Source organism: Manis javanica, chromosome 9, assembly GCF_040802235.1.
Source record: "Manis javanica isolate MJ-LG chromosome 9, MJ_LKY, whole genome shotgun sequence".
Classification (NCBI taxonomy): domain Eukaryota; kingdom Metazoa; phylum Chordata; class Mammalia; order Pholidota; family Manidae; genus Manis; species Manis javanica.
In genome coordinates, this window is record NC_133164.1 from 26,348,746 (window position 1) to 26,371,897 (window position 23,152).

Here is a 23,152-nt window from a genome sequence, read left to right on the forward strand (position 1 = left end):
TTTAGTAAGAAAGTTCTCTGGTATGATGCTAAAACTACACTTGGTTGTGCTTAATTTGCCGTTTAGACTACTGCTTTTTGTGCTGAACAGTATAGAGTTTTACAGTCTGATTATTGGGTCTTATTTTTGAGATCAAGATTGGCTTTGTCTTTGAATTAGACAAAGTATTTTTTTTTAAGGTATCTTAATATATACCTTCTCAATAATTTTTAAGAACAGTGGTTCTCAAGTGTGGTGTGAGGACTCCTTGGCTTTCCTGACCTCTTTCATAGGATCTGTAATTTGCCACTTTTCCAAGTATATTTCTGTGTAAAGCCATATTTCTTGATATAGTTCAACCAAAATGGCATGCCACAACAAATTGTTTATAAAAATTAGATAAGAGCATTGTTCTGTCTTCTTTCAAGCCAGACAAAAGTGGTATTTGCAAAAGATGTTGAAACACTCAGACTTCTCACTAAATTTTTCTTTTGTTTTGTGAGTATGATTTTTTCATGAAAAAAAAATAGGGTGTGTAGTTTCAGTGCGTCTGTTAGTTGTGGAGCTCTTCCCACCCCACTGTGCAGTAGATATACGGCCCAAGCTGGGGAAGATGGGTCATTTGTGATGACCAGTATGATGCAGGGGAAGAGACTCCGGTCTCCTTTCTTTGGCTTCACTAGCTGTCAGAATAATATAAGCCTGGAACTGTTCAGCACCATCTTTCTTGACACATGGAAAGGGCCTGCTTGAAAAGGAAGTGAATTCAAGGGAAAGCAGAATGGAAAGACAGGGTCCTAGTGATATTATTTGAATTCCTGATCCAGCTATGCCTACAGTCAGCCCCGCCATTAGATTTACCATTTATCTGTACAAATTTCTTTTGATAACATAAATACCCCCAGGGCTATTTGTGTTAAGTTGTAATGGGTTTATTATTTTAAACAAAAATAATATTAAAATTTCCCAGTTTTAATTCTTAACATGGTAAATAGTGTTCTTTGGAGTTCTCTGTAATTTTAAATAAGAGTTCTTTGGAATTCTCTGTAATTTTTAAAGTGTAAAGGGATCTTGAGACCAAAAAGCTTCAGAACCACTGTTTCCAGAAGGAATCACTGCTATTTCTTGGGGTAATGTAGGGAATGAAGGAACTGACTGAATAGTTTTCAGTGTTACAGTCATGTATTGTGATAGGTTTTTGCAGTGGTTTGTATATGATGCTGTTGGGTGGATTGTGTTTAGATATGCTTATTTTGTGGTGGTGGTTATTTTGTAGAATGAAGTCGGTGTGATAATTCTTAATAAGTAACCTTTACTGTAACTAATTACTACATACAAATCATCTATTTTTGCCTCCTTATTTGAATTGAATGAAACTGTATAATAAACTACAGCAATTTAATTTTTCCACATATGTATTATATTTGTTGCAAGCAAATTTGGATTTTTAAAAGAGTAATCATAAGTACAGGATAATAGAGCTATGAATTTGATGCAAATCAGGTATTTTTCTTGACTATGAAATGAAAATTTGGTAGGAACAGCCGTGGGTGTATATCCGTGTTTAAAGTTACAGAGTTAATGTATTTAAATTTAATTTTTAATTCCCATTGCCACCTCCAGCTCTTCCTTCTCAAGAGTACAGAAAATGGAAGCTTGGGCTAAATTCCATCAGTTACCTTCCACTGAATTTCTAAAAGCATCGAAAAGACTTGAATAAAACAAAACAAATTTCGTTTTGAAATTCTGTACTGGAGTGTTAGCTTTTTTTACTTTCCTGTCTCATTACTATTTTGAAAATCCTAAATTAAAAAGTATAATATGACAAGTGTGTTAGGATTAATTACAACCTTTATATACAGGGATTACTTTGATTCATGTTATTTAAAGTATTACTTAAGAAGATTCAGTGCTTTGGGGAGATTTTAATGTTAAAATTTCTGTATTATTTTGGCTTCTCCAACTTAATAAGTGTACTTCCCTCCCCAGTTATAGTTAGAAAAGAATGACCCTCTTAGATGGTCACCCCTCTGCTTTTCAAGGCCATTATTATTAGTTGTATTCTTAATACAGTATATTCAGACAGTGATACAATTTTATTTCTGTGCCTTAAAATCATTGGTTTAAATGACTTCATAGTGATCTGGATAATGAATTTGTTAAAGCTTATTGAAGCAGTTAATTTTAAATCCTTACAGAGGTAGGAGATGACAAATCCAAATCTTCATGAATGCTCACTTTGCTTCAGTCCACTTGTTCCTTATGTGTCAAGTGGTTGCCTGCCTCAGGCCTTTTATTTTGGGCTCTCTTGGCCTGGCCTGTCCCTTTTCAGAAGCCACAAAGCTTGCTTGCACTCCATTTTGATCCCTGTTTAATTCTGCTTCCTATTTAAATGTTACCTCAGCAGAGTCCTTCCTTGAGGATCTTAATCTAACATATATTCCTTCCTTCCTTCTCCCTCTCTGTTCTTTCTCTTTTCTCTACATTCCTCCTCCTCTATACACCCCATTAACATGCATTGTTTTTCTTCAGAGTACTTGTCTACATGACAGTACGTTGTATGCATGTATGTGTGTATGTATGGTCTAGGTAAATTCTGTGAGAACAAGAACTTTATTATTTTCAGACTTGTTTTCTCAGTATCTAGAATGGTGCCTGACATAGAGGTACTTATTAAGTATTCTTAAAAGATGAATGTGTAATATTTGGAAGATGATAAACTGTTTATTCTCAGAACTTCAGTGAAGATTAAAAAGTTTTTACAAAAGTGAGCTACTGATCTAATAGATTTGTACATACATTCATTCATTCTCAATATTCTGTCTTAGGTTTCTGTTAGGTACAGAGGCTATAACACATGAGGAAGAAACTCTATTTTGGGATTTTGATATGTATTTGATAAAGCTATCTTAGTGTGTATTTTATCTATAGTGTAATGTAACAAAATTTTTCTATTATTTATAGATTAGTAATTGAAAAGAATATAGTGTTATATTTCATATATCTGCACAATGTCCCATGAACAAAACTAAACCTAAGGGTCATACTCTTTTCAGGTTTGCGAGGGATCTACTGTCCGAAACGTGCTTCTGCCAGGGTCTGTTGAGCCTATGCTTGAAACTGTTCTATTTATTGATGGAGAACTCGCATTCTCTCAGATGGTTTATTCTGCCTTTGGAAGACCTCTTGATTATTTAAAAAGTCCATCTCTGTTTTAAGCCAGAATCTGTTGCTTCCACTTAGTAGTTCTAATTATATTTCTTGGAGGATATATTGAATACAGGTAGTCCTTCTTTCTTGTGATAACCTGTCAATTATTTGAAAACCTACCAAGTTCTTTCTGACATTTCATTTTCCCAGGCTGAGAATCCTCAGAAAGCTCTTTGATAATGACATCCATTTACCATTCTGGTCATTTTTTAAGAATCTGTTTCAGCTTCTAAGTTTATGTATTTATAAAAACTGGCATCTAGAAGTGAAAGCATTGGCACTCCCTTGCTGCATAGGAGAGCTGCACTGCTGCCTCTGGTTCTCAGTTTTTTATTTTATTGCATCTTTGTGATTTATTTCCCCCAACCATTTTACACCGTATCTCATTTGGCTTACTTGTTACTAAAATACTTAGTTGCTCCTGCCTGCCACAGGTGCTCTTGGTAAGTCATGGTCTTATGCCTTCCTTATTTTTCAGTTACTGGTTTTCTTTCTGTTCACCACCACTACCCCCTTCCTCCCAACACACATACACAGAAGGGTATTTGGAGTTGGAGCACTCTGTGGTTAGAATCATGCTTTTTATTGGTAGATTATGTTTTTGCTGGACTGAGAAATACTTAATGGAAAATAAAATCAATGGGAATTTGACTTGTATTCTAAGATAGGAATGAAGTCCGTTAAAACTCTTTCAGTGTTACTTCTCTCTGCTTAAACATTTTCAAAATCTTTCCGATCTGAAAGATTCAGCCAGTTTTTTTTTTTTCTCACGTTTCTAGAATGCTAGAGTAAGGGGGTAAAGTCCAGCTCTGACAAGGTATGTATCTTTCAAATCACAAACTATCATCTTCAGTGGCAACTGGTATAGTAAAATATCACATGAATAATCTTACTTGCCATGGAGACAGTTTTTAAAAATAACTGACCCGTTATTGAAGATAATTTTCTTTTCATTAGGTAATTTCAACATTTTTACTTCACTAATTTTGCATAATAGATTATAACTGCTACATATTTTAATTAAGGTATTATTGATATACCCTCTTAAGAAGGTTTCACATGAAAAAACAATGTGGTTACTACATTCACCCATGTTATCATGTCCCCCCAAGACTCCATTGCAGTCACTGCCCAACAGTATAGTAAGATGCCACAAAGTCACTATTTGCCTTCTCTGTGCTACACTGTCTTCCCCATGATCCCCCGACACCATGTGTACTAATCTTTAATACCTCTCAATCTGCTTCTCCCTCCCTTCCCACCCGCCCTCTCCCACACCTCCCCTTTGTTAACCGCTACCCCCTCCTTGGAGTCTGTCAGTCTGTTGCTGTTTTGTTCCTTCAGTTTTGCTTCGTTGTTACACTCCACAAATGAGGGAAGTCATTTGGTACTTGTCTTTCTCCTCCTGGCTTATTTCACTGAGCATAATATCCTCCAGCTCCATTCATGTTGTTGCAAATGGTAGGATTTGTTTCTTTCTTGTGGCTGAACAGTATTCCATTGTATGTATGTACCACATCTTCTTTATCCATTCATCTACTGATGGAACTTAGGTTACTTTTGTATCTTTGCTATAGTAAATAATGCTGCAGTAAACATAGGGGTGCATATGTCTTTTTGAATCTGAGAAATTATATTCTTCGGATAAATTCCTAGGAGTGGAATTCCTGGGTCAAATGGTATTTCTGTTTTTAGTTTTTTGAGGAACCTCCATATTGCTTTCCAGAGTGGTTGAACTAGTTTACATTCCCACCAGCAGTGTACGAGGGTTCCCCTTTCTCCGCATCCTCACCAGCATTTGTTGTTCTTAGTCTTTTGGATACTGGTCCTCCTAACTGGTGTGAGGTGATATTTCATTGTAGTTTTTATTTGCATTTACCTGATAATTAGTGATGGGGAGCATCTTTTCATGTGCCTATTGGCCATCTAAATTTCCTATTTGGAGAATTGTCTGTTCATGTTATCTGCCCATTTTTTAATCATGTTATTTGCTTTTTGGGTGTTGAGGCATGTGAGTTCTTTATATATTTTGGATGTTAACCCCTTGTTGGATATGTCGTTTACAAATATGTTCTCCCATACTGTTGGATGCCTTTTTGTTCTGTTGACGGTATCCTTTGCTGTACAGAATCTTTTCAGTTTGATATAGTCCCATGAGTTCATTTTTGCTTTTGTTTCCCTTGCTCAAGGAGATGCGTTCAGGAAAAAGTTGCTCATGTTTATATTCAGGAGATTTTTGCCTATGTTTTCTTCTAAGAGGTTTATGGTTTCATTACTTACATTCAGGTCTTTGATCCATTTTGAGTTTCCTTTGGTGTATGGGGATAAACAGTAATCCAGTTTCATTCTCTTACATGTAGCTGTTTAGTTTTGCCAACACCAACTGTTGAAGAGGCTGTCATTTCCCCATTGTATGTCCATGGCTTCTTTATTGTATATTAATGGACCATATATGCTTGGGTTTATATCTGGGCTCTCTATTCTGTTCCATTGGTCTGTGGGTCTGTTTTTGTGCCAGTACCAAATTGTCTTGATTACTGTGGCTTTGTAATGGAGCTTAAAGTCAGGAAGTATAATCCCTTCAGCTTTGTTCTTCCTTCTCAGGATTGCTTTGGCTATTCGGGGTCTTTTGTGGTTCCATGTGAATTTTAGAACTATTTTCTCTAGATCATTGAAGAATGCTGTTGGTAGTTTGATAGAGATTGCATTGAATCTATTAGATTGCTTCAGGCAGAGTGGCCACTTTAACAATATTAATTGTTCCTATCCATGAGCACAGGATGAGTTTCCATTTATTGGTATCTTCTTTCATTTCTCTCATGTGTGTGTCTTATAGTTTTTAGGGTATAGGTCTTTCACTTCCTTCGTTAGGTTTATTCCTAGGTAGTTTATTCTTTTTGATGAGCAATTGTGAATTGAATTGCTTTCCTGATTTCTCTTTCTGCTAGTTCATTAGTATATAGGAATGCAACAGATTTCTGTTTATTAATTTTGTATCCTGCAACTTTGCTGAATTCAGATATTAGTTCTAGTAGTTTTGGAATGGAGTCTTCAATTTTTTTTATATTCAATATCATGTTATCTGCAAATGGTGACAGTTTAACTTGTTTTTTACCAATCTGGATGCCTTTTATTTCTTTGAGTTGTCTGATTGCTGTGACAGGGATCTCCAGAACTATGTTGAATATAAGTGTGGAGAGTGGGCATCCTTGTCTTGTTCCCAATTTTAAAGGAAAGGCTTTCTGCTTCTCACTGTTAAAGTATGATGTTGGCTGTGGGTTTGTCATATATGGCCTTTATTATGTTGAGGTACTTGCCCTCTATACCTAACTGCTAGATATTTAGCTATGGCATTGGTATTTGTAATTAAGACAAATAGAAAACAGAATACATATTTTGCATTCTGTTCCTGATCCCTAAAACATTTTCATGTATTTTTAAGCTTTTATGGTTCAGATTATTTTTTACTCAGCTGTGGTTTGCAAGAGCATACCTTTTCCCCCCCCAGAATACTAAAAATCAAATGACTTATTACAGGGCTTAAGAAAATTTTTCTTTTGAATGCAAATTTACTTGCTCTTTTTTTTTAAAATGTGAATTTATAAATCTTCCTTCTACTGTATAATTTGCAGTCTGACACATTTTAAAAATAAGGTGCTTTGCAGACTATTTCTGACATTGAGAATTTTTGGGTACGGTGGTTGATTTGTTTCTGTGGTTGTGACTTAACGATTAATGAATTGATTCAAATTGCTTCCTGTAGAAGATGTTGAGCAAGTTGTTCAGGAGTTCTGCCTCACTTGTTTTATAAAACTGTTGTCTGTAGACCATAATAATTATAAAATCACAGAGGTCTGTTTTTCAGATTTTTAGCTATGGACATTTTAATTCATTTTCACAGTGTCCTATTTAAAAAATAGTAGGGTGGGAATTGAGTAGATATGGTATTTAAGGAAAATATAAGTGGCAGTTAAGGCAATTAGAAAGCCATTATTAAGTTGAAAATATTGCACAACAATGAAACCAATATTGAATCAAATATAGCATTTGGACTAAATACAGAAACTTTGAGTGTGTTTATTAACAGCAATTGCAATGAACAGTTTAAAACAGTGATATTACCAGACATCACAGTGATTTTTCAGTAAATTGAAGTATGTTTAGCTTGTTGTTTAGTTAGATTAATGTTTAGTTGATTGTGCTCATTCAGGTTACATAACAGGAGTAAGTATTGTTTCATGATGTCTCATGCAATGTTGTCAGATTGCTAGATAGAAGTTTATATATTGTGAGGTTGTCCCAATTTTTTCATTTTACTTCATAACATCTAAGTATTTCTGGGCTCATTATGATAAAACATGAGCAAAATTAATTTACCATAAATTATTGTCTAGAGTTTTTTTTTTTAATTTATTGATGTAAGCATATTAAAGTAAATTTCAAAGAAAATGTTCTAAAAAAACACTCGGTACCACTGAAATCAATTTTTTTCTTGTTGAGGTTATAATACACTTCAGGTCTTTGTAAGTAAACTATAGCAGGTTTATGAGAAAAGTTGATTTATGATTACTAACAAATTACCCTGAAACTTTAGCTTAGTATGGAAGACATTTGTCGTCTTATGACATTTATCTTTCCTGTGGGTCAGAAATTTAGGAGCAGGTTAGCTAAATATTTCTGGCTCAGACTATGAGATTGTAGTCAAGCTGTCAATCAGTTTTGCAGTCTTCTCAAAGTTTCACTGGGAGTGTAGAATTGGCTTCCAAGTTTACTTGTGTGGCTTCTGACTAGTGACCTCACAGTCTCTGGCCATTGATTGGAGGTCTCATTTCATTACCACATGGTACTCTGCATAAGGCTGCTTGAGTGCCCTTGGAATATGGCAGCTGATTTCTCTAGAGTAAGTAGTTCCAAACAGAGAGCAAGGAGGATGCCACAATGCCTTTTATGACCTAGTCTCACAGGTTGGACACCATTACTTTTGTTATTTACATTTTATTTGTTTAGAAACAAAGACACTGAATTGAGGCCATTCTCAAAAGTTGGGGAATTTAGGCTCTTACCTTTTGAAGGGAGGATGAAGAATTTGAGTGTGTACTTAATTACCACAATGATGTAGACTAGGAAGTCTTACAGCATATGAAAAGTGCTATATTAGTTCCCTCATAGAGTAGTTCTCAACTCTATGATACTGTGTCAGGCTTAGCTGTATAGCCTTTATAAAACAAATAACAAAGGACACATGGTTGAGTTAGGCCTGTTGATTCACTTGTGGTCAGGTTTTTCTGTAGTTGTTTCTACTGTGCAGCCAAAGTTGTCCACTGTGTTTAAGATGTAGTTTGTGATTCAGTGACACATGTTACTGCTATACTTTGTAGAACCATTATATTCCAGATATTTATAGGAATTGAGAATTTTGATATATGTCTTACAGTATTTCCTAGCTTTACTGTATCTAAGGTCTTTATTAATTTTTTAGCATTTGACCTTTGGGTAGAACATGTGGAATCTGTTTTTTGTTTGCTGTTGTTAAGAGTTAAAATTGCTAACTTGTTACAGTAAAGAACAATACAAATGAAGGATATCATGTTAAATACATCATGTACATATCTGTTTTTCCTCAAATGAACTATTGAATTATCTACTCCATCCTCTTAATTTGTAGGCATCTCTTCCTACTGTGATTCCCTAGAATTTTTCTTTGTTTGTTAAAAAGCTATGATTAGTAGGCTTTTTGGTATCATTAGTATCTTTGGAAAATCTCATTTACTGAGCATGACTTTGTTATTGACATGAAACTAAGGCATTGCTTTTATGCTGTCAGTCTAGGAAATTTATCTGAACTGGGTAGGGGGTTGATTGTAGGTTGGGATTTTGCCAAGCTCATGGCATAGAATAGTAGAAAAAAAGTGAGGCAAACAGGTTGAGGAATTGTTTAATGGCTACTTGAAATAATAGACTTTGAAAATTAAGCTGGAAAGGCAAGAGTACAGGAGGTGAGTTAGACGAAATGTGCTTTGGACATCAACTAAGGATATAGGGAAGTGGAGGCATTGTGGGTTTTTTTTACAAGGAATAATCGGTGGATTGGGAGCTCGTTGCTTTACCTAGGTTTTACATCAATAAGTAAATTGGAGACCTGGTGTTTGGACAGCTCGCTGTAAGAAACAATCTAAGGTAGTGGTTAAGAGTATGGACTTTGAATAAGAAATACAGATTTAAATATTGGTTCTTTTACTAACTTCCATGCAGTCTTTGGCAGTTGGCTTAGCTTTTTTCTGAACGTCGCTCAGTTTCTTCAGTAAAATGAGAGCCAAATATAATATGTAAGGTATGAAGTTAAGCATGCAGTTCATGGTACAAACTATATGTTCAGTAAATGTTAGTAGTTAGCTGTTGCTGTTATTTTATTGTTCTTCATCCTAACTTGTAAATTGATCTTTGATTAAATACATAACACTTTTAGCTTAGTTGAAGAACAATTACCTGATGTTTTTGAGTTGGATGAACATGGTTCATACATCAAAAACTTTTCATCCTCACCCTGTTCCTCCTTCACTTGTTCTCAGTACCCACTTCCCCCAAACAAGTAACTATAGTTATTTGTTTATATTTCCACATATTTATTATTCAGTCATCAGCCAATCCAAATATATAATTTCTCTTTCCCCACATATATTTCATACACCTTTTTTTACCTTGTTTTGTTGATATGAAAGTAACTGTGATATGAACACTTCCTCATTCTTGTGTCCTTTTGCTGTACGCCATTCCCATATGTAGATTTAGTGTAGTTTCTTTTTCTAGTTCCCTGTAAATGGAAATTTGCATAATTTTGATTGTATAATCATTGTGCCAATGAATGACTTTATATATGCCGTTTTGAATATGTAACTGTATCTGTAAATTCATAATAGAATTGGTGAATCAGTTGGCATTTGTGACCTTCACACTGCCATACCCTGTGGGCTGCCAGTTATTTGCAGTACCCACAGTGTATGAAAACTGCTTATTTCCCTATAGTCTTACCTCCAGAATATATTTTCATATTTTGAGATTTTGCCACCTTTATAAGTGAAAAATGGTATCTCAATATGGCTTAAGTTTGAATCTCTTTTGTGGGTGAGGTTGTATTTTTACTTGTATTTAAGAGTCATTATTTCTATTTCTGTTTAGTATCTATTCATATCCTTTGTCTTTTTTTTCTCTTAAGGTGTTGGTCTTACTGACTGATAGGAGAATTCACCTTTTGTAATGTGCTAAGCAATTTGAACTTCTTTCTCGTTTGTGTTTTGATTCTTTTCATTCTGAAGTTTTTGCTTCTTTTGTATAATCAGATTACTCTTGGGATATATTTTCTGTCATAATTCAAAAGGTCTTCATTACTCCTGAGTTATAAAATAACTTTCTTGTTTTCTTCTTATATTTTAATGGCTTAATGTTTTTACAGTTTTATATTTATTGTGACATATGGAATAAGTTATGGATCCAGCTTAGTTTTTTAAAGATAGGCCAAGAAGTTAATTTCAGTACTACTTACTGCATAAGTTCATCTCTTCCTCATTGACTTGGATGTCACCTTTATAAAATCTAAATTCTTGTATATAATTTCTGGACTTTCTCTGTTACTAAAATAATATGCAGTGTGGCATGTTTTCAAGTTTTACTTTATTGCCCTCTCAGGGTTTTCTTGGCTGTTATCTAGTTCTGGGGTGAAAAAACCTTTTGGTACTTCTATTGGTATCACTGGTCATACTAGTTTTTGATGTTTTGATGTTTTTACTCTGTTAAGCTTCCTTTTAAAAAAATAATGAAGCCTACTAATGTTTAATACACGTCTTACTATATATTAGAAACATGCTTAGTATTGACTACATCCATCATGTAAAGTATATTAATATAAAGGAGAACCTATATTCATTGCTTTCCAATGGCCAGGTGCTTTTTACATATATTAATGCACTTCATCGTACTAAGTCGGTTTGTAACTGGAATTTGTAGAATGTGCATTTGTCTATGACTAATTTCCCTTAAACACTGATTTTTTCAGCTGTGATGCAGATCCATCAGCCCTCGCAAAATATGTTCTGGCTTTGGTAAAGAAAGACAAAAGTGAAAAAGAATTAAAGGCATTGTGTATTGATCAACTGGATGTATTTCTTCAAAAAGGTAAGGTCTTTGATTTAAAAATACTGCTTTATTGTAATAAGCTATTTAAATAAGATTATCCACCATATTAAAGGAACTCAGTAAGAGATAAGCTCTAATTGTAACAAAGTTGAACAAACAATATCATTGCTGATTATATCCATAACTCCATTATTTATAATGGAAGCCTTTCATTAATGTTCTTAATGCTCTTCCTTTAAGCATGCTAATTTTTTCTTAAAAGATTAAGAAAAAAATGCTTGTTTATTTAAAGATAGTATTGCTTAGGAAACTACTCTGAATGCTTAACTTTTTTTCACTTTGCCAGCATCTTAATAATGATAATATTTGGTTTTGGCGCCCTGGGTAGGAGACATGGAGTCTAGTTGTGGCTGGAAGCAGCTGGCCCAGAAGCTCTGGCCACTCTAGTCTCCATTGCCCTGAAAATTGAATGTATCACTCTTACCTACAGGGCTTATGCTGTGGCACACTGGTTGGGATATTTGTTCTTGGTATAATTTGTAGATTTATAGAAGTCAAGGTATATTTCACCAAAGATATATTTCATCATACCAAAGTATGATATGTAGAGGTGGAATTACTATCTTAGCAAATGTCTTCTAATCTATGATTTTTTATTTTATTTTTAGAGACACAAATATTTGTGGAAAAACTTTTTGATGCTGTGAATACAAAGAGTTATCTACCTCCTCCAGAGCAACCATCATCAGGAAGCCTAAAGGTAGAATTTTTTCAACACCAGGAAAAAGATATAAAAAAAGAAGAGGTAAAGATTTGCATTAAACCTTACATATTCTTTAAAAACATATAAGGAATAATAGAAACCTGAGTTTTATATTCTGTATCTGTGTTGGGAATCTGCAAACCACCTTCAGGTTTGATTTCATTAGTTGCACTCACCGGACTGAGTATGTAGTCATACGCAAATGGCTGTGATTTCTTATAGTGAAAGAATACAAAGCAAAATTAGCAAAGGGAAAAAGCATTTAGTGCAAAGTCTGGGGAAAAACAGTTGTAGGCTTCCAGAGACCTTTACCAGTGGAGTCACACAGGATGCACATAATCAGTAGTGACAGTATGTGTGAACCAGGGAAGCTCATTTGAGTCTCAGTGCCTAGGGTTTTTATTTAGGGCTGGTCACATAGGTATCTTTTGTCTAATGTGAACCAAAACTCCAGACTTCTGGGAGGAAAGCAGGTATTCAGCATAAACTATATTTTTCACACCAAACAGTTCAGGCATAGGGAGCTGTTATTATCAGGAAATCACAGGAACCTTCCAGAAATCAGTTTGCAGATGCCAGCCAAGTCGCTACCTTGCGTCCAGGGCTTTTGAGGGGTGGCAGTCTCAGGCCTGCTTTTAACTCTTTTGCACAGTATCTTATAGCTGTGGACTCTTACATCTGTGTTCTGCGAATATAATGAGATAGTAGATCTCTTTGCCTCTGTCCTACAGGGATTTTGTAAGGAACTTTTAAAGTAGTCAAAAGGGCTTTCACAGGGCAATGAAAAAGACTTCATACTTTGAGAGGTTTTTGAAGTTGTTTACCTTTTATACAAGATTATCATTCTTGTTTAATAATCATATAATGCTTCTCTTCAATTTGATGTTTAAATGTTGTAATTCCTGCAAAAATAATTGGCAGTTAAGCTGTGTTTTTCTGCATTTAGTCTAGCTTTAGGTCTTAGCCTAATTTTAGGTCAGACAAATCTTGATTAAAAGTTCGGCTTTACCATTCACTGCTTTGTGACCTTGAGAACATTATCTTCCTGAGCCTTAGTTTATTCAGCTTAAAATGGAAGTATTACAGAGTATGAAGAATAATAAATGCAAAGCATCTGGCATAGTGTGTGCCACATAGGGTCTCATTAAATGGTAGTTGCCATTATTGTTGAGAGATTGTTGTGTGGTGGAAGACATGGTTGTGACTTTTGCTTTTTTTTTCTCTCCATACTCCTTTTGTACAGATAATATAAGTAATATGTGTTTATTATGTAATAATATGTATATATGTATATAATAATTCTCAAATATATTTTTAACTCTGTATAGCTAAACATATTTTCACACATGTATATGTATGTAGTTACACACACACACACACACAAAATACCCCTATCATTTCTGCAGAGGAATAACAGACATAATTTTATAATGCATATTTCATATCTAACAGTATTAGAGTTCTGTTAATGAGGAAGAAAAGGATAGTGGATATTGTGCTGGCAAATGATTATGCCACATAGAGACTTACAATAATTTATTTAACTTTTTCCCACTGATTGAAGTTTGGGTTGGTTCCAGATTTTTACTAAAATGAATTACATTTTAATTATTAAATCTTTAGTAAGTTAATGAGGTTTTGGTTTGAGAAGCAGTAAGAAGTCTTCCCCAGAATGAATTAGTGGTGAAGCCTTAGTCTTACATTTGTTGATGTAGTACTTTACCACATTTTTCTTGACCAGTTGTGAAGGCTGTTGATTCCTGATCTTTCAGAACTATTAAAACATCAGGTGGCAGTCTGGATTTAAAATGCGGTGCGGTAGTAACAGTTCCCATTTGAGCCTGTACTACGGAATACCTGATGATCTGTCAATGTAAATTACTCACAAGGGTGCATTGAGGCAAAGAGAAGGCAAAAACTGCATCAGGAGGGTTTTATTTGTGCCCAGTTTTTTTGGGTGGTGGATTGAGGGTGAAAGTGCATGAGAAGAAAACTAAAATATTGATATGTAAAAAAGGTAAACTGGTAAAAGAAGGTTTTAAGCAGCATTTCTCAGTCTTTTAGTCTGTTGATAGTCTGGAACCAACCCGAACTTCCATCAGTGGGAAAAACGTAAATAAATTATGGTATGTTGATAGGATTTCCATATAATTTATCATCCAGTGTGGGACATTTTTGACAGTGAGATGCTCTTACTGAAAGGGAAGCTGCAACAACTGGCCTAAACTGAGACATGTTATACTATTTGTATACTAGTTGTATCAGAATATCTTAGGGTTCTTTTTAAGAATGCAGTCTTGCACCCTCTCATATTTACAGAAACCACTTGTTCAGTATTTCCTGAGTTTGTTGATTCCCTAAATCCTTTTCTTTCTAGTAACATCTTCTAATTTCCTATAGTACCAGTGTTCTGGTCAGTAGAGCATGGAAAATACTAGCCTAGAGAAAGTGGCACTAAACAATGTTTTCCATGGTTGCTTTCTATGTGAATGGAGGCCCCTTGTAGAAAAGAGGAATTTGGGGCTGCCATTCTTCTGTGAGAAACTGGAGAACTGTTATTGTTTTCTCAAATGTTCCGTTTCTATGAGTTGGTTAGTCCTAGTGCATTCTCTTACATTCCCTAATGTGTTTGGTGCTAGACGAAATCCATGAAACAAACATGAATGTATGTTGCGAGGGATAAAATTAGCTTTCCCCTAATAAGGTTAAAATAAGGATACTTGCTTAAAGTGTTTTCTCAGTTTACTACTGTAGGGTCAGCATGTATGAGTTTCTTCTTTAGCATTCATCTTAACTTCAGCAAGCATCTTTTATGGTTAAATGATTGCACTTAAAAGAGAAACTTACTTCGTTTGAGTGCTTTTTTAGAAGACCATTTCACTCCTGTATTTTATTGTCAGTTAAATCATTTAAATAGTAACATGGCAAGGAATAACTGTTGCTAAACTTACACATGTTTTTGTCTGTTTATTAGATCACAAAGGAGGAAGAGAGAGAGAAGAAGTTCTCCAGAAGGCTAAATCACAGTCCTCCCCAGTCAAGCTCCCGATACAGAGAAAATAGGTGAATGATTCATTGAACCATATTTAATGTTTAGACATGGATTATCTTTTGTATGAATGTTTAGGCTTGATTATTTTTTTACATAAGGGCAAGTAATACCTACTCTTTTACTGTTCTAGGGAAGTGTAATTCAGTCTTTTTTACCAAGAATATCTAGGTCAGATTTGTAGGTTCTGAAAGTGAGATTTAGTATAGTGCTTGGCATATATTAGGTATTATTTTTATTCCTAACATCAAATCCCAGTGAAATCTTCACATGAGACTATTTCTGCTCAGTTTCCCTTTTGTGTGAATAAATTATTTATCCCATTAAGGCTCTGAAGGTGTTTAGAGTGCAATATGTGTGCTATGTGCCTCTAAGTATGAGACTGTATTTCAAGACAACATGTACTATAGACATACATAGATGCCTAAATGTTTAGATGACTTTGTGTATAAGTTTCAGGATTAAGACTTTAGGAGGGTTTTTTTTCTTTTGAAGGAGTTGTAGACTACTTAAGCATATCATGTTTCTTTTTAATTTGTTTGAGTTTCCTGTGTTTTGGTGGTGAGATAAAATAATCATGATGTTACAATATTTAAGTAAGACTTACATTTACAGTTTTTTCTGTATCCACTTAAAAATTATTTATGTAGAAGTGATCATTTGTTTTGTTAGAAGTCGTGATGAGAGGAAAAAAGATGATCGTTCTCGCAAACGAGATTATGATCGAAACCCTCCTCGAAGAGATTCATACAGAGACCGGTACAACCGGAGACGAGGGCGAAGTCGTAGTTACAGCAGGAGTCGGAGTCGAAGTTGGAGTAAAGAGAGGCTTCGTGACAGGGATAGGGATAGAAGCAGGACGAGAAGCAGAAGCAGAACGCGAAGCAGGGGTAAGTAATCCACAGCATGTGTATTTTGGTTGACATTGTTCTATTGTGAAAAAACTCCATATTTGAGGATTTTAAAAATTGTTTTGTCAGTTTTTTTTCTATTTTGATATGTTTTGTGGTCCAAGTGAATGCTTTTGAAAAATTTCTTTAAAAAATTTTATTTCATGCAAATTAAAAAGTGAATTACCACTGCATATCCATCAGAATGACTAAAATTAAGAAGACTGACTTTATCCAATTTTGGTAAGGATGGAGATAAACTGGAACTCTTTGGAAAACACTGACTGTATCTTTAAAAATGTTAAATATATACTTACCAAAACACCTAGCTAGTCCCCTTTTAGGTATTTACTGAAGAGGAATGAAAATATATTTCTGCACATGTAACAAAATGGATGAATCTCAAAATAATTATTCTGAATGAAAGAAGCCAAAGAGAGTATATATATGTATATAAAATTTTAGAAAATGCAAACTATTTTGATGACAGAAAAAAATTAGTAGTTGCCTGAGATGGAATAAAGGATGGGTGGATTATCATGGGGTACAAGGATATATTTGGGGGTGATGAATATGTATAGTATGTATATTTTTATTGTGATATTTGATTTCATAATTGTATACAAAGATCAAAATTTATTAAATAGTATACTTTAAATCTGTTCAGTTTATATGTCACTTAATGCCTCAAAACTGAAACAATTAAAAATTTTTATTTTTGATGTGTACATTTGCAAGAGCATGTTATTTCCGACATGTGTAATTTTTCTTCCATTATATATAATCTGAAGGAAGATATTGTAGGCAATAAAATAACTTAAGCACCTTTGAGTAAAACATTTTCACTAAGCGTGATGTTTGCTACCCTTGCCATCTTTATTGTACAGAAATATCTGTAGACTTTTTATAAGCCCTGTACTTCTCTGTTAGTCTTTTCTTAGATGTTTTCCCCCTATGATTTTGATGTACGAGTCCTCTTTGCACATTGCTTTACTTAAATAATCTCTTTAATATCTTTTTTCCTTTGTTAGGACCATATATATAGCCCAGTTAATTTTTTTGTTCATATTTAACACGAACTCCTTTCTTGTCTTTGCTCATCTGTTTTCATCTTCGATAGTGTTCATTGTAAAAAGTCATGCTAGGATCTTTAGATGGATGACAACTAAACGTTCATCACAGAAAAAATAACCATATTTTTTTGCATATTTTCTTTCGTAAGCATGCTAAGATTGCAATGAAGAAAACTAAAAAAATCTCTTCACGATAAACAGAACTCTAACAAAAAGTTCATTAATAACAAAATAATACATACAGCAACTTTGTGTGTAGTTTTATAGGTGATAATGAAAAAAAAAGCTTATTTAGGAACATTGTTCATTGAAAAGTTTTAAAAGAAAAGGAGGCTTGTGTAAAATATGAACATTTTCTCTATGTTTAGCAAAAATATCTCTATTTCTTAGATCTGGGATATGGATTTTTTTTTTTTAATAAACTTTATAAGTCGTTTGTATTTTGTTGCAGAAAGGGATCTGGTAAAACCTAAATATGACCTGGAGAGAACAGATCCACTAGAAAACAATTATACTCCAGTCTCTTCAGTACCTAATATTTCATCTGGTCATTACCCTGTACCTACTTTGAGCAGCACTATTACAGTAATTGCTCCTACTCATCATGGTAATAACACTACCGAAAGTTGGTCTGAATTTCATGAGGACCAAGTGGACCATAACTCTTATGTTAGACCACCAATGCCAAAGAAACGCTGTAGAGACTATGATGGTAAGTCTTTCAACTGTTTCAGGAATTATTGAATTAATATTTTCAGCTTGCTAAATTTTGCAAGTTTAGATTGCACACAGTTACTCAAAGATTTAACCTGTTGGAAATAGTGGGAAATTAGTCTTAAGCATTTAATGACTTCCTCAATATTATTGAAGCCTTCCTTAATCACCACTGACCTTAATCAAATAAGGTTATTTTATTTGCATGTAAATCAGTATGTTTTTGGAGTGTATCAAAACAAGAGTAATATCTACTGAGTTATTAGAGAATCTGCTACTGAAATACTCTTAACAAAACTCACTTCTTTAGAAACGAATGGTGTCATGTAAGTAGAACCTAGAAATGTGAATATCACCTAAGAATTTTATAAATGAGTTGAAGACTGTTAAGGCTTTACCATAAAAGTTTTATAAATTGTATTAAAGCTGTAGTTTCAATATTCCTTAAAGTTTTAAGTGAAATATTTAAATAAAGGAGATGTTTCATATGACAAAAAATATGTAAGTTTTATATCATCTTGCTGGCTTGGTATACTCATTTTATTTTGGTGATTTTTTTTTTTAGTGTGTATGTTAGCTATATTATCTACTTGATAAGTATTTTATATAACTGGAAATTAGTAGGTGACTCTTGATATCATTTATTATACTTGCCCAATATTAAAAATAGTCCTATTTTAAAAGATCTTTTGTAAGAGAAAATTTATGTGTCTAGCACTTTTCATATTTCTAATTATTCTTCATCACAGAAAAGGGTTTCTGCATGAGAGGAGACATGTGCCCTTTTGATCATGGAAGTGACCCAGTAGTTGTAGAAGATGTGAATCTTCCTGGTATGCTGCCTTTCCCAGCACAGCCTCCCGTTGTTGAAGGACCACCTCCCCCCGGACTACCCCCACCTCCACCAATTCTTACACCCCCCCCTGTGAATCTGAGACCTCCAGTGCCACCACCAGGCCCATTACCCCCCAGTCTACCACCTGTTACAGGTAAGTAAATAGTGCTTATTGCCAGTGCTTATCTGTCCATTAATAGTCTTTTTAAAAAAGTGAATAAATTGATGCTTGCTTTTGTTAAAAGTATCTGAACTAATTCTGTAGATGCCTTCTAGAAATGAAGAGCAAGTTAATCCCATTTAGCATATACCCACCACTTTACAGGCTATGCCAAACCTATGGATTGCTATAGCTTGGAGTAGCCCTCATTTGTGCATGTCCCTGGTATATAGCAACTGCCTGTAGTCCTTTAGAGCTTAAGACAGACCTGTTTTAGAACATCTTAAAGGATATTTTCTCTGAAAAAAACTGATAGAGTTATAAGAGCTTGCTGTTTGATGATAGTGTTGATAGTTTGACTGATATATGAGAATATCATGTTTGGATATATAATAACTTATTTTATTTGTTTACTTCCAGATGATATTTCTTATTCTTTGGTTTTGACAGGACCACCACCTCCACTTCCTCCTTTGCAGCCATCTGGCATGGATGCTCCCCCAAATTCTGCAACCAGTTCTGTTCCTACTGTAGTAACAACTGGCATTCATCACCAGCCACCTCCTGCTCCACCCTCTCTTTTCACTGCAGGTGCAGTTTGGACCCTCTCTACTTTGTAATGTAATATAGTTTTAGATGAGGAGTTTAAATGTCTAGAGACTGAATTACTCTGTCAGGTTTTTCTTTCTAAAACTATATAGAATAAAATGTAGACATGATAAATATACATTAAATGTAAGTCCTCAGTCATAATTTTTTTAAAGTTATATTTTCTTTTTAATAACATTCTTATTTCTATAAAACTAAGTTTTCTTTTAAATATATATAAGACATCTAAGTTAGATATTAGTAGTATGTTATATGGTTTACTTTTTCTGTTATCAGTATAAAAAACTACCAAGTGGAGTTTTATAATTGTTTTTTAATTACAGTTTTTGTATTACCAGATACATATGACACAGATGGCTATAATCCTGAAGCCCCAAGCATAACAAACACTTCCAGACCTATGTACAGACACAGAGTGCATGCCCAAAGGCCTAACTTGATAGGACTAACGTCAGGGGATATGGATTTGCCACCCAGAGGTACTATGATTAATCTTTTCTTCCTGTTATTTTTATAATATCAAGAATAGCAAAATGTTTATAAAGAATATGTTCCTGCATTTTTTGGGGTTAAGTAAGGGGTGGTGATTATATTTGTTCTTTGGATCCTTCGGCCTCCCCAAAGAGAAAAGGTAATGTGTGGTTCCCTAATTGTGGTATTGGTGACACTTACTCTACCATCCAAGGAGGAAAGAGCTTCCCAAAGCTTACTAAGTAGCTTTTTTTTGGGGTGTTTCTGTCATTTGCAGTCTTAATTGGCTCATTGTAATCTTGAGAGTAATGCTTTAATTCCTAAAGACAAGATTTTTTTGTAATTTGGATAATGAAATTAGCTGTACAGACTTATACTTTATATGTGTTTTTTATTTCTGACATCTTAGAATTTAATATGGATTGCTTTTAATATTTTAAGCAAAAGGAATTATGTTTTAAGAAGTGACACTACCTTTTATAAGTTCCTAGAGGAGATGGACTTTTTGGTAGAATTTCTGAACAGGAAAAGAAGATAGAGTTTAGACCACAGTCACAAGCTGGGTCAGCAAAATTGCTGTAATAGAGATACAAATTGATACGAAGGTTCAGGGGAGGGAGAGACTTCACATTGATTTGAAAGATGAAGCATTTGCAACAGATAATATTTAGTATAGGGAACTGAGGGATTTTTCTATGTAGGGACATACAGAAATTTCTGTGTAGGAGAGTAAAAGTGTATCTTTTTCCCTAACTACTTCCTCTAACTTTGAAATTCCATTGTCTTTAAGTCTTTATTTGCTGTCTTTTTTTTTTTTTTTTTTTTTCCTAGTCAAAGAAAAGAATCATGCAATCCTGCCTCATCAATCACAGAAGTCCAGTTTACTTAAAGAAACAGCAGTCCATGCCCAGTGTAGCTTAGGGAACTTGTGATTACTTGTGTTTTGCATTTTTTTATTCATTGGAAGCTGTCAGATTCTGACCATATATCTTGAGGGTGTTAAGAACTTTTCTGTGATGGAAGTGTGAGGAACATTTTAGTTTATATGCATTTTAGTTTATATCCTCTTTGAGATCACAGGGCAATATTCCAAGTGGATGCCCCCTTTCCCTCGCACTTTTTAAATTCTCCTTGAGTCATTCTAATGTTAATATTAACAACAGAAAAGATTTTTTGACAGTTTCTATGTAAGGGATATGGGATATAAGGTTATTTGTAATTGTAGCTATTGATCCTCCAAGTCTTACCTACCTGTCTAGTTCAGAGAAAACTTCCTTCTTTGAGTCAGTACTTAGCCCTTATTTTCTTTTCATCATACCAATAGCCCTTGTTCTTACTGGAACCTCCCACATCAGTTCATTTTTTCTCTTACCTTATTGCTTTGGAAACACATAAATACATGCTGCTACATATCATGATTGATTAGATCCATTCCAATGCCAGGCCAGTTTTTTGTGTTGGTGCTCGAGAGAAGGAAGAGGGATGAAACCCCTAGTGTATAAATTTTAACCATGTAGAACATGGAGTTACAGTAATTTTAGCTTCACATGCATGTAGTTACAATTTAAAAGGAGGTCACCCTATAAATGTCTGGTATACCTACTTAGAAATTTATATGCTTTTCCTATAGAATCATTTACACAGATTACTTTTAGTACCATTCTTTAGATTCATTACATACTACTTTTGTGAGCTGGTTTAGGAATATATTTTCCATTAATACTGTTTTTATGTACCACAGAACTAATTTAACAATCCACTTACATTGGGTATTTATCTATACTTCTATTTTCTTAAATTGTTTCAGTCCTCCTCCCAGAATGTTCTCATCTGTTGCCCTTTAGATTTGAGATTTAGGGTCCTAATACAGATACATAATTAAGAGGTTATAAAATTGCTTGTTATGTAATTATCATAATTTCTTACAGCCTATAGGTGGCCTTGATTGAAATCATCATAGGTTATTATGTGATTTTTATGACTTATTTTTTATGACTTTCAAAAAATACTGTGATGTTTAGACTATTACATCTTTTTAAGCATCATACTTTAAACTTGACAGGGAATTATCATTAAACAAATGAAAACAATTTAGACCCTTTGGTGCTTTTTAATTACTAATGTAAAAGTGACCTAGAGGCCCTGATAACATTTCTTAGCATTTTCTAAGGAGGTAGAGAATTTGATGGATGCTCCCTTAATTGGATATAGGTAGGAAGAAGGGCAGCGTAGTTTTCTATTTGCCATGAATAAAACCAGTGCTGAAAATTTTAATTAGAAAAATAATTTATTAAAAGGATATTGGGGGAAAACAGTCCCAAGAACTAATAGTCACATTTGCTAACTGTATACCAAGGGGAACTTGCTTCTGTGTTTTTAATAATCCCTCTTTTAAATACAGTTGACCCTTGAACAACATGGGTTTGAACTGTGCAGGTTCAATATATTTTCAATAAATATATTGGAAAATTTGGTATTTGTGACAATTAAAAAATTTTTTCCTTTATTGTAAGACTATAGTATATAATACATGCAACATACAAAATATGTGTTAACCAACTGTATGTTATTGGTAAGGCTTCTTGTCAACACTAGACTATTTGTAGTTAAGTGTTTGGGGAGTCAAAAGTTATATTTGGGTTTTCAACTGTGTGAGGGATTGGCACCCCTAACCCCTTAGATTGTTCAAGGGTCAGCTATAAATAGCAGTGAAAGAATCTGAGTAAAAGAATACAGATGAGCTGGAGCAAACACGTCAGAACTCCTGGAGAAAAAAACATCACTGCCCCCCTTTGTGAACCTTCAGATGAAAAACATTTTCAGATAGGAAGGGATATTGGATAGCTCAAAGACTGTCCAAAAGGGCCAGTGAACTAGCCTTGGGAGGCAGGAATAAGGCCAAAAATCCTGTTGCAAGACTCCTGTGAAGACACCTTAGGCAAAGATACTGCAGTGTGCTGTGAACATCACCAGTGGTAGATACTGAATGTTTCTACTTAAACTGCTATGGAGTTGTAGGATAAATCAGTTAGCCAGAGAAAGGGCATAGATAAAGCAAATATACCCTATAATACTATAAGAAACTGAAAGAACTTTGTAACTGGAACAGAAGGATAGGATGTGGAGGGAGGTAAGAGGCCATTTAAAAGTCACTTGAACAATTCTAGAAGAGAGATGACAGTAGCTAGTAATTCCCTAGGGTAGTTAACATGGCAAAGTGCAAGATCTAAGTTTAGTGGAAAGAATTGTGACAACACTTGTAATTTACT

General features: G+C 34.3%; 1 protein-coding gene across 16 annotated transcripts in view; it reads left to right on the forward strand.

Annotated features, from left to right (window-relative positions):
• Nucleotides 1–23,152, forward strand: part of RBM26 (RNA binding motif protein 26) — a 98,993-nt gene that overhangs the window by 26,416 nt on the left and 49,425 nt on the right. For 9 of the 16 annotated variants that reach the window (XR_012121035.1, XR_012121036.1, XM_073212461.1 and 6 more), the window contains exons 2-9: nt 11,240–11,358; nt 11,988–12,124; nt 15,057–15,145; nt 15,804–16,021; nt 17,546–17,806; nt 18,558–18,797; nt 19,224–19,394; nt 19,736–19,891. Coding sequence is in view for 14 of the 16 variants with exons in the window: in XM_073212461.1 (XP_073068562.1) it covers nt 11,240–11,358; nt 11,988–12,124; nt 15,057–15,145; nt 15,804–16,021; nt 17,546–17,806; nt 18,558–18,797; nt 19,224–19,394; nt 19,736–19,891 (1,391 nt within the window). In the remaining 2 variants the exon portion in view is untranslated. The remainder of the gene's footprint in view (nt 1–11,239; nt 11,359–11,987; nt 12,125–15,056; nt 15,146–15,803; nt 16,022–17,545; nt 17,807–18,557; nt 18,798–19,223; nt 19,395–19,735; nt 19,892–23,152) is intronic. The other 7 variants (XM_017654010.3, XM_017654003.3, XM_017654009.3 and 4 more) reach the window with 3 other exon arrangements.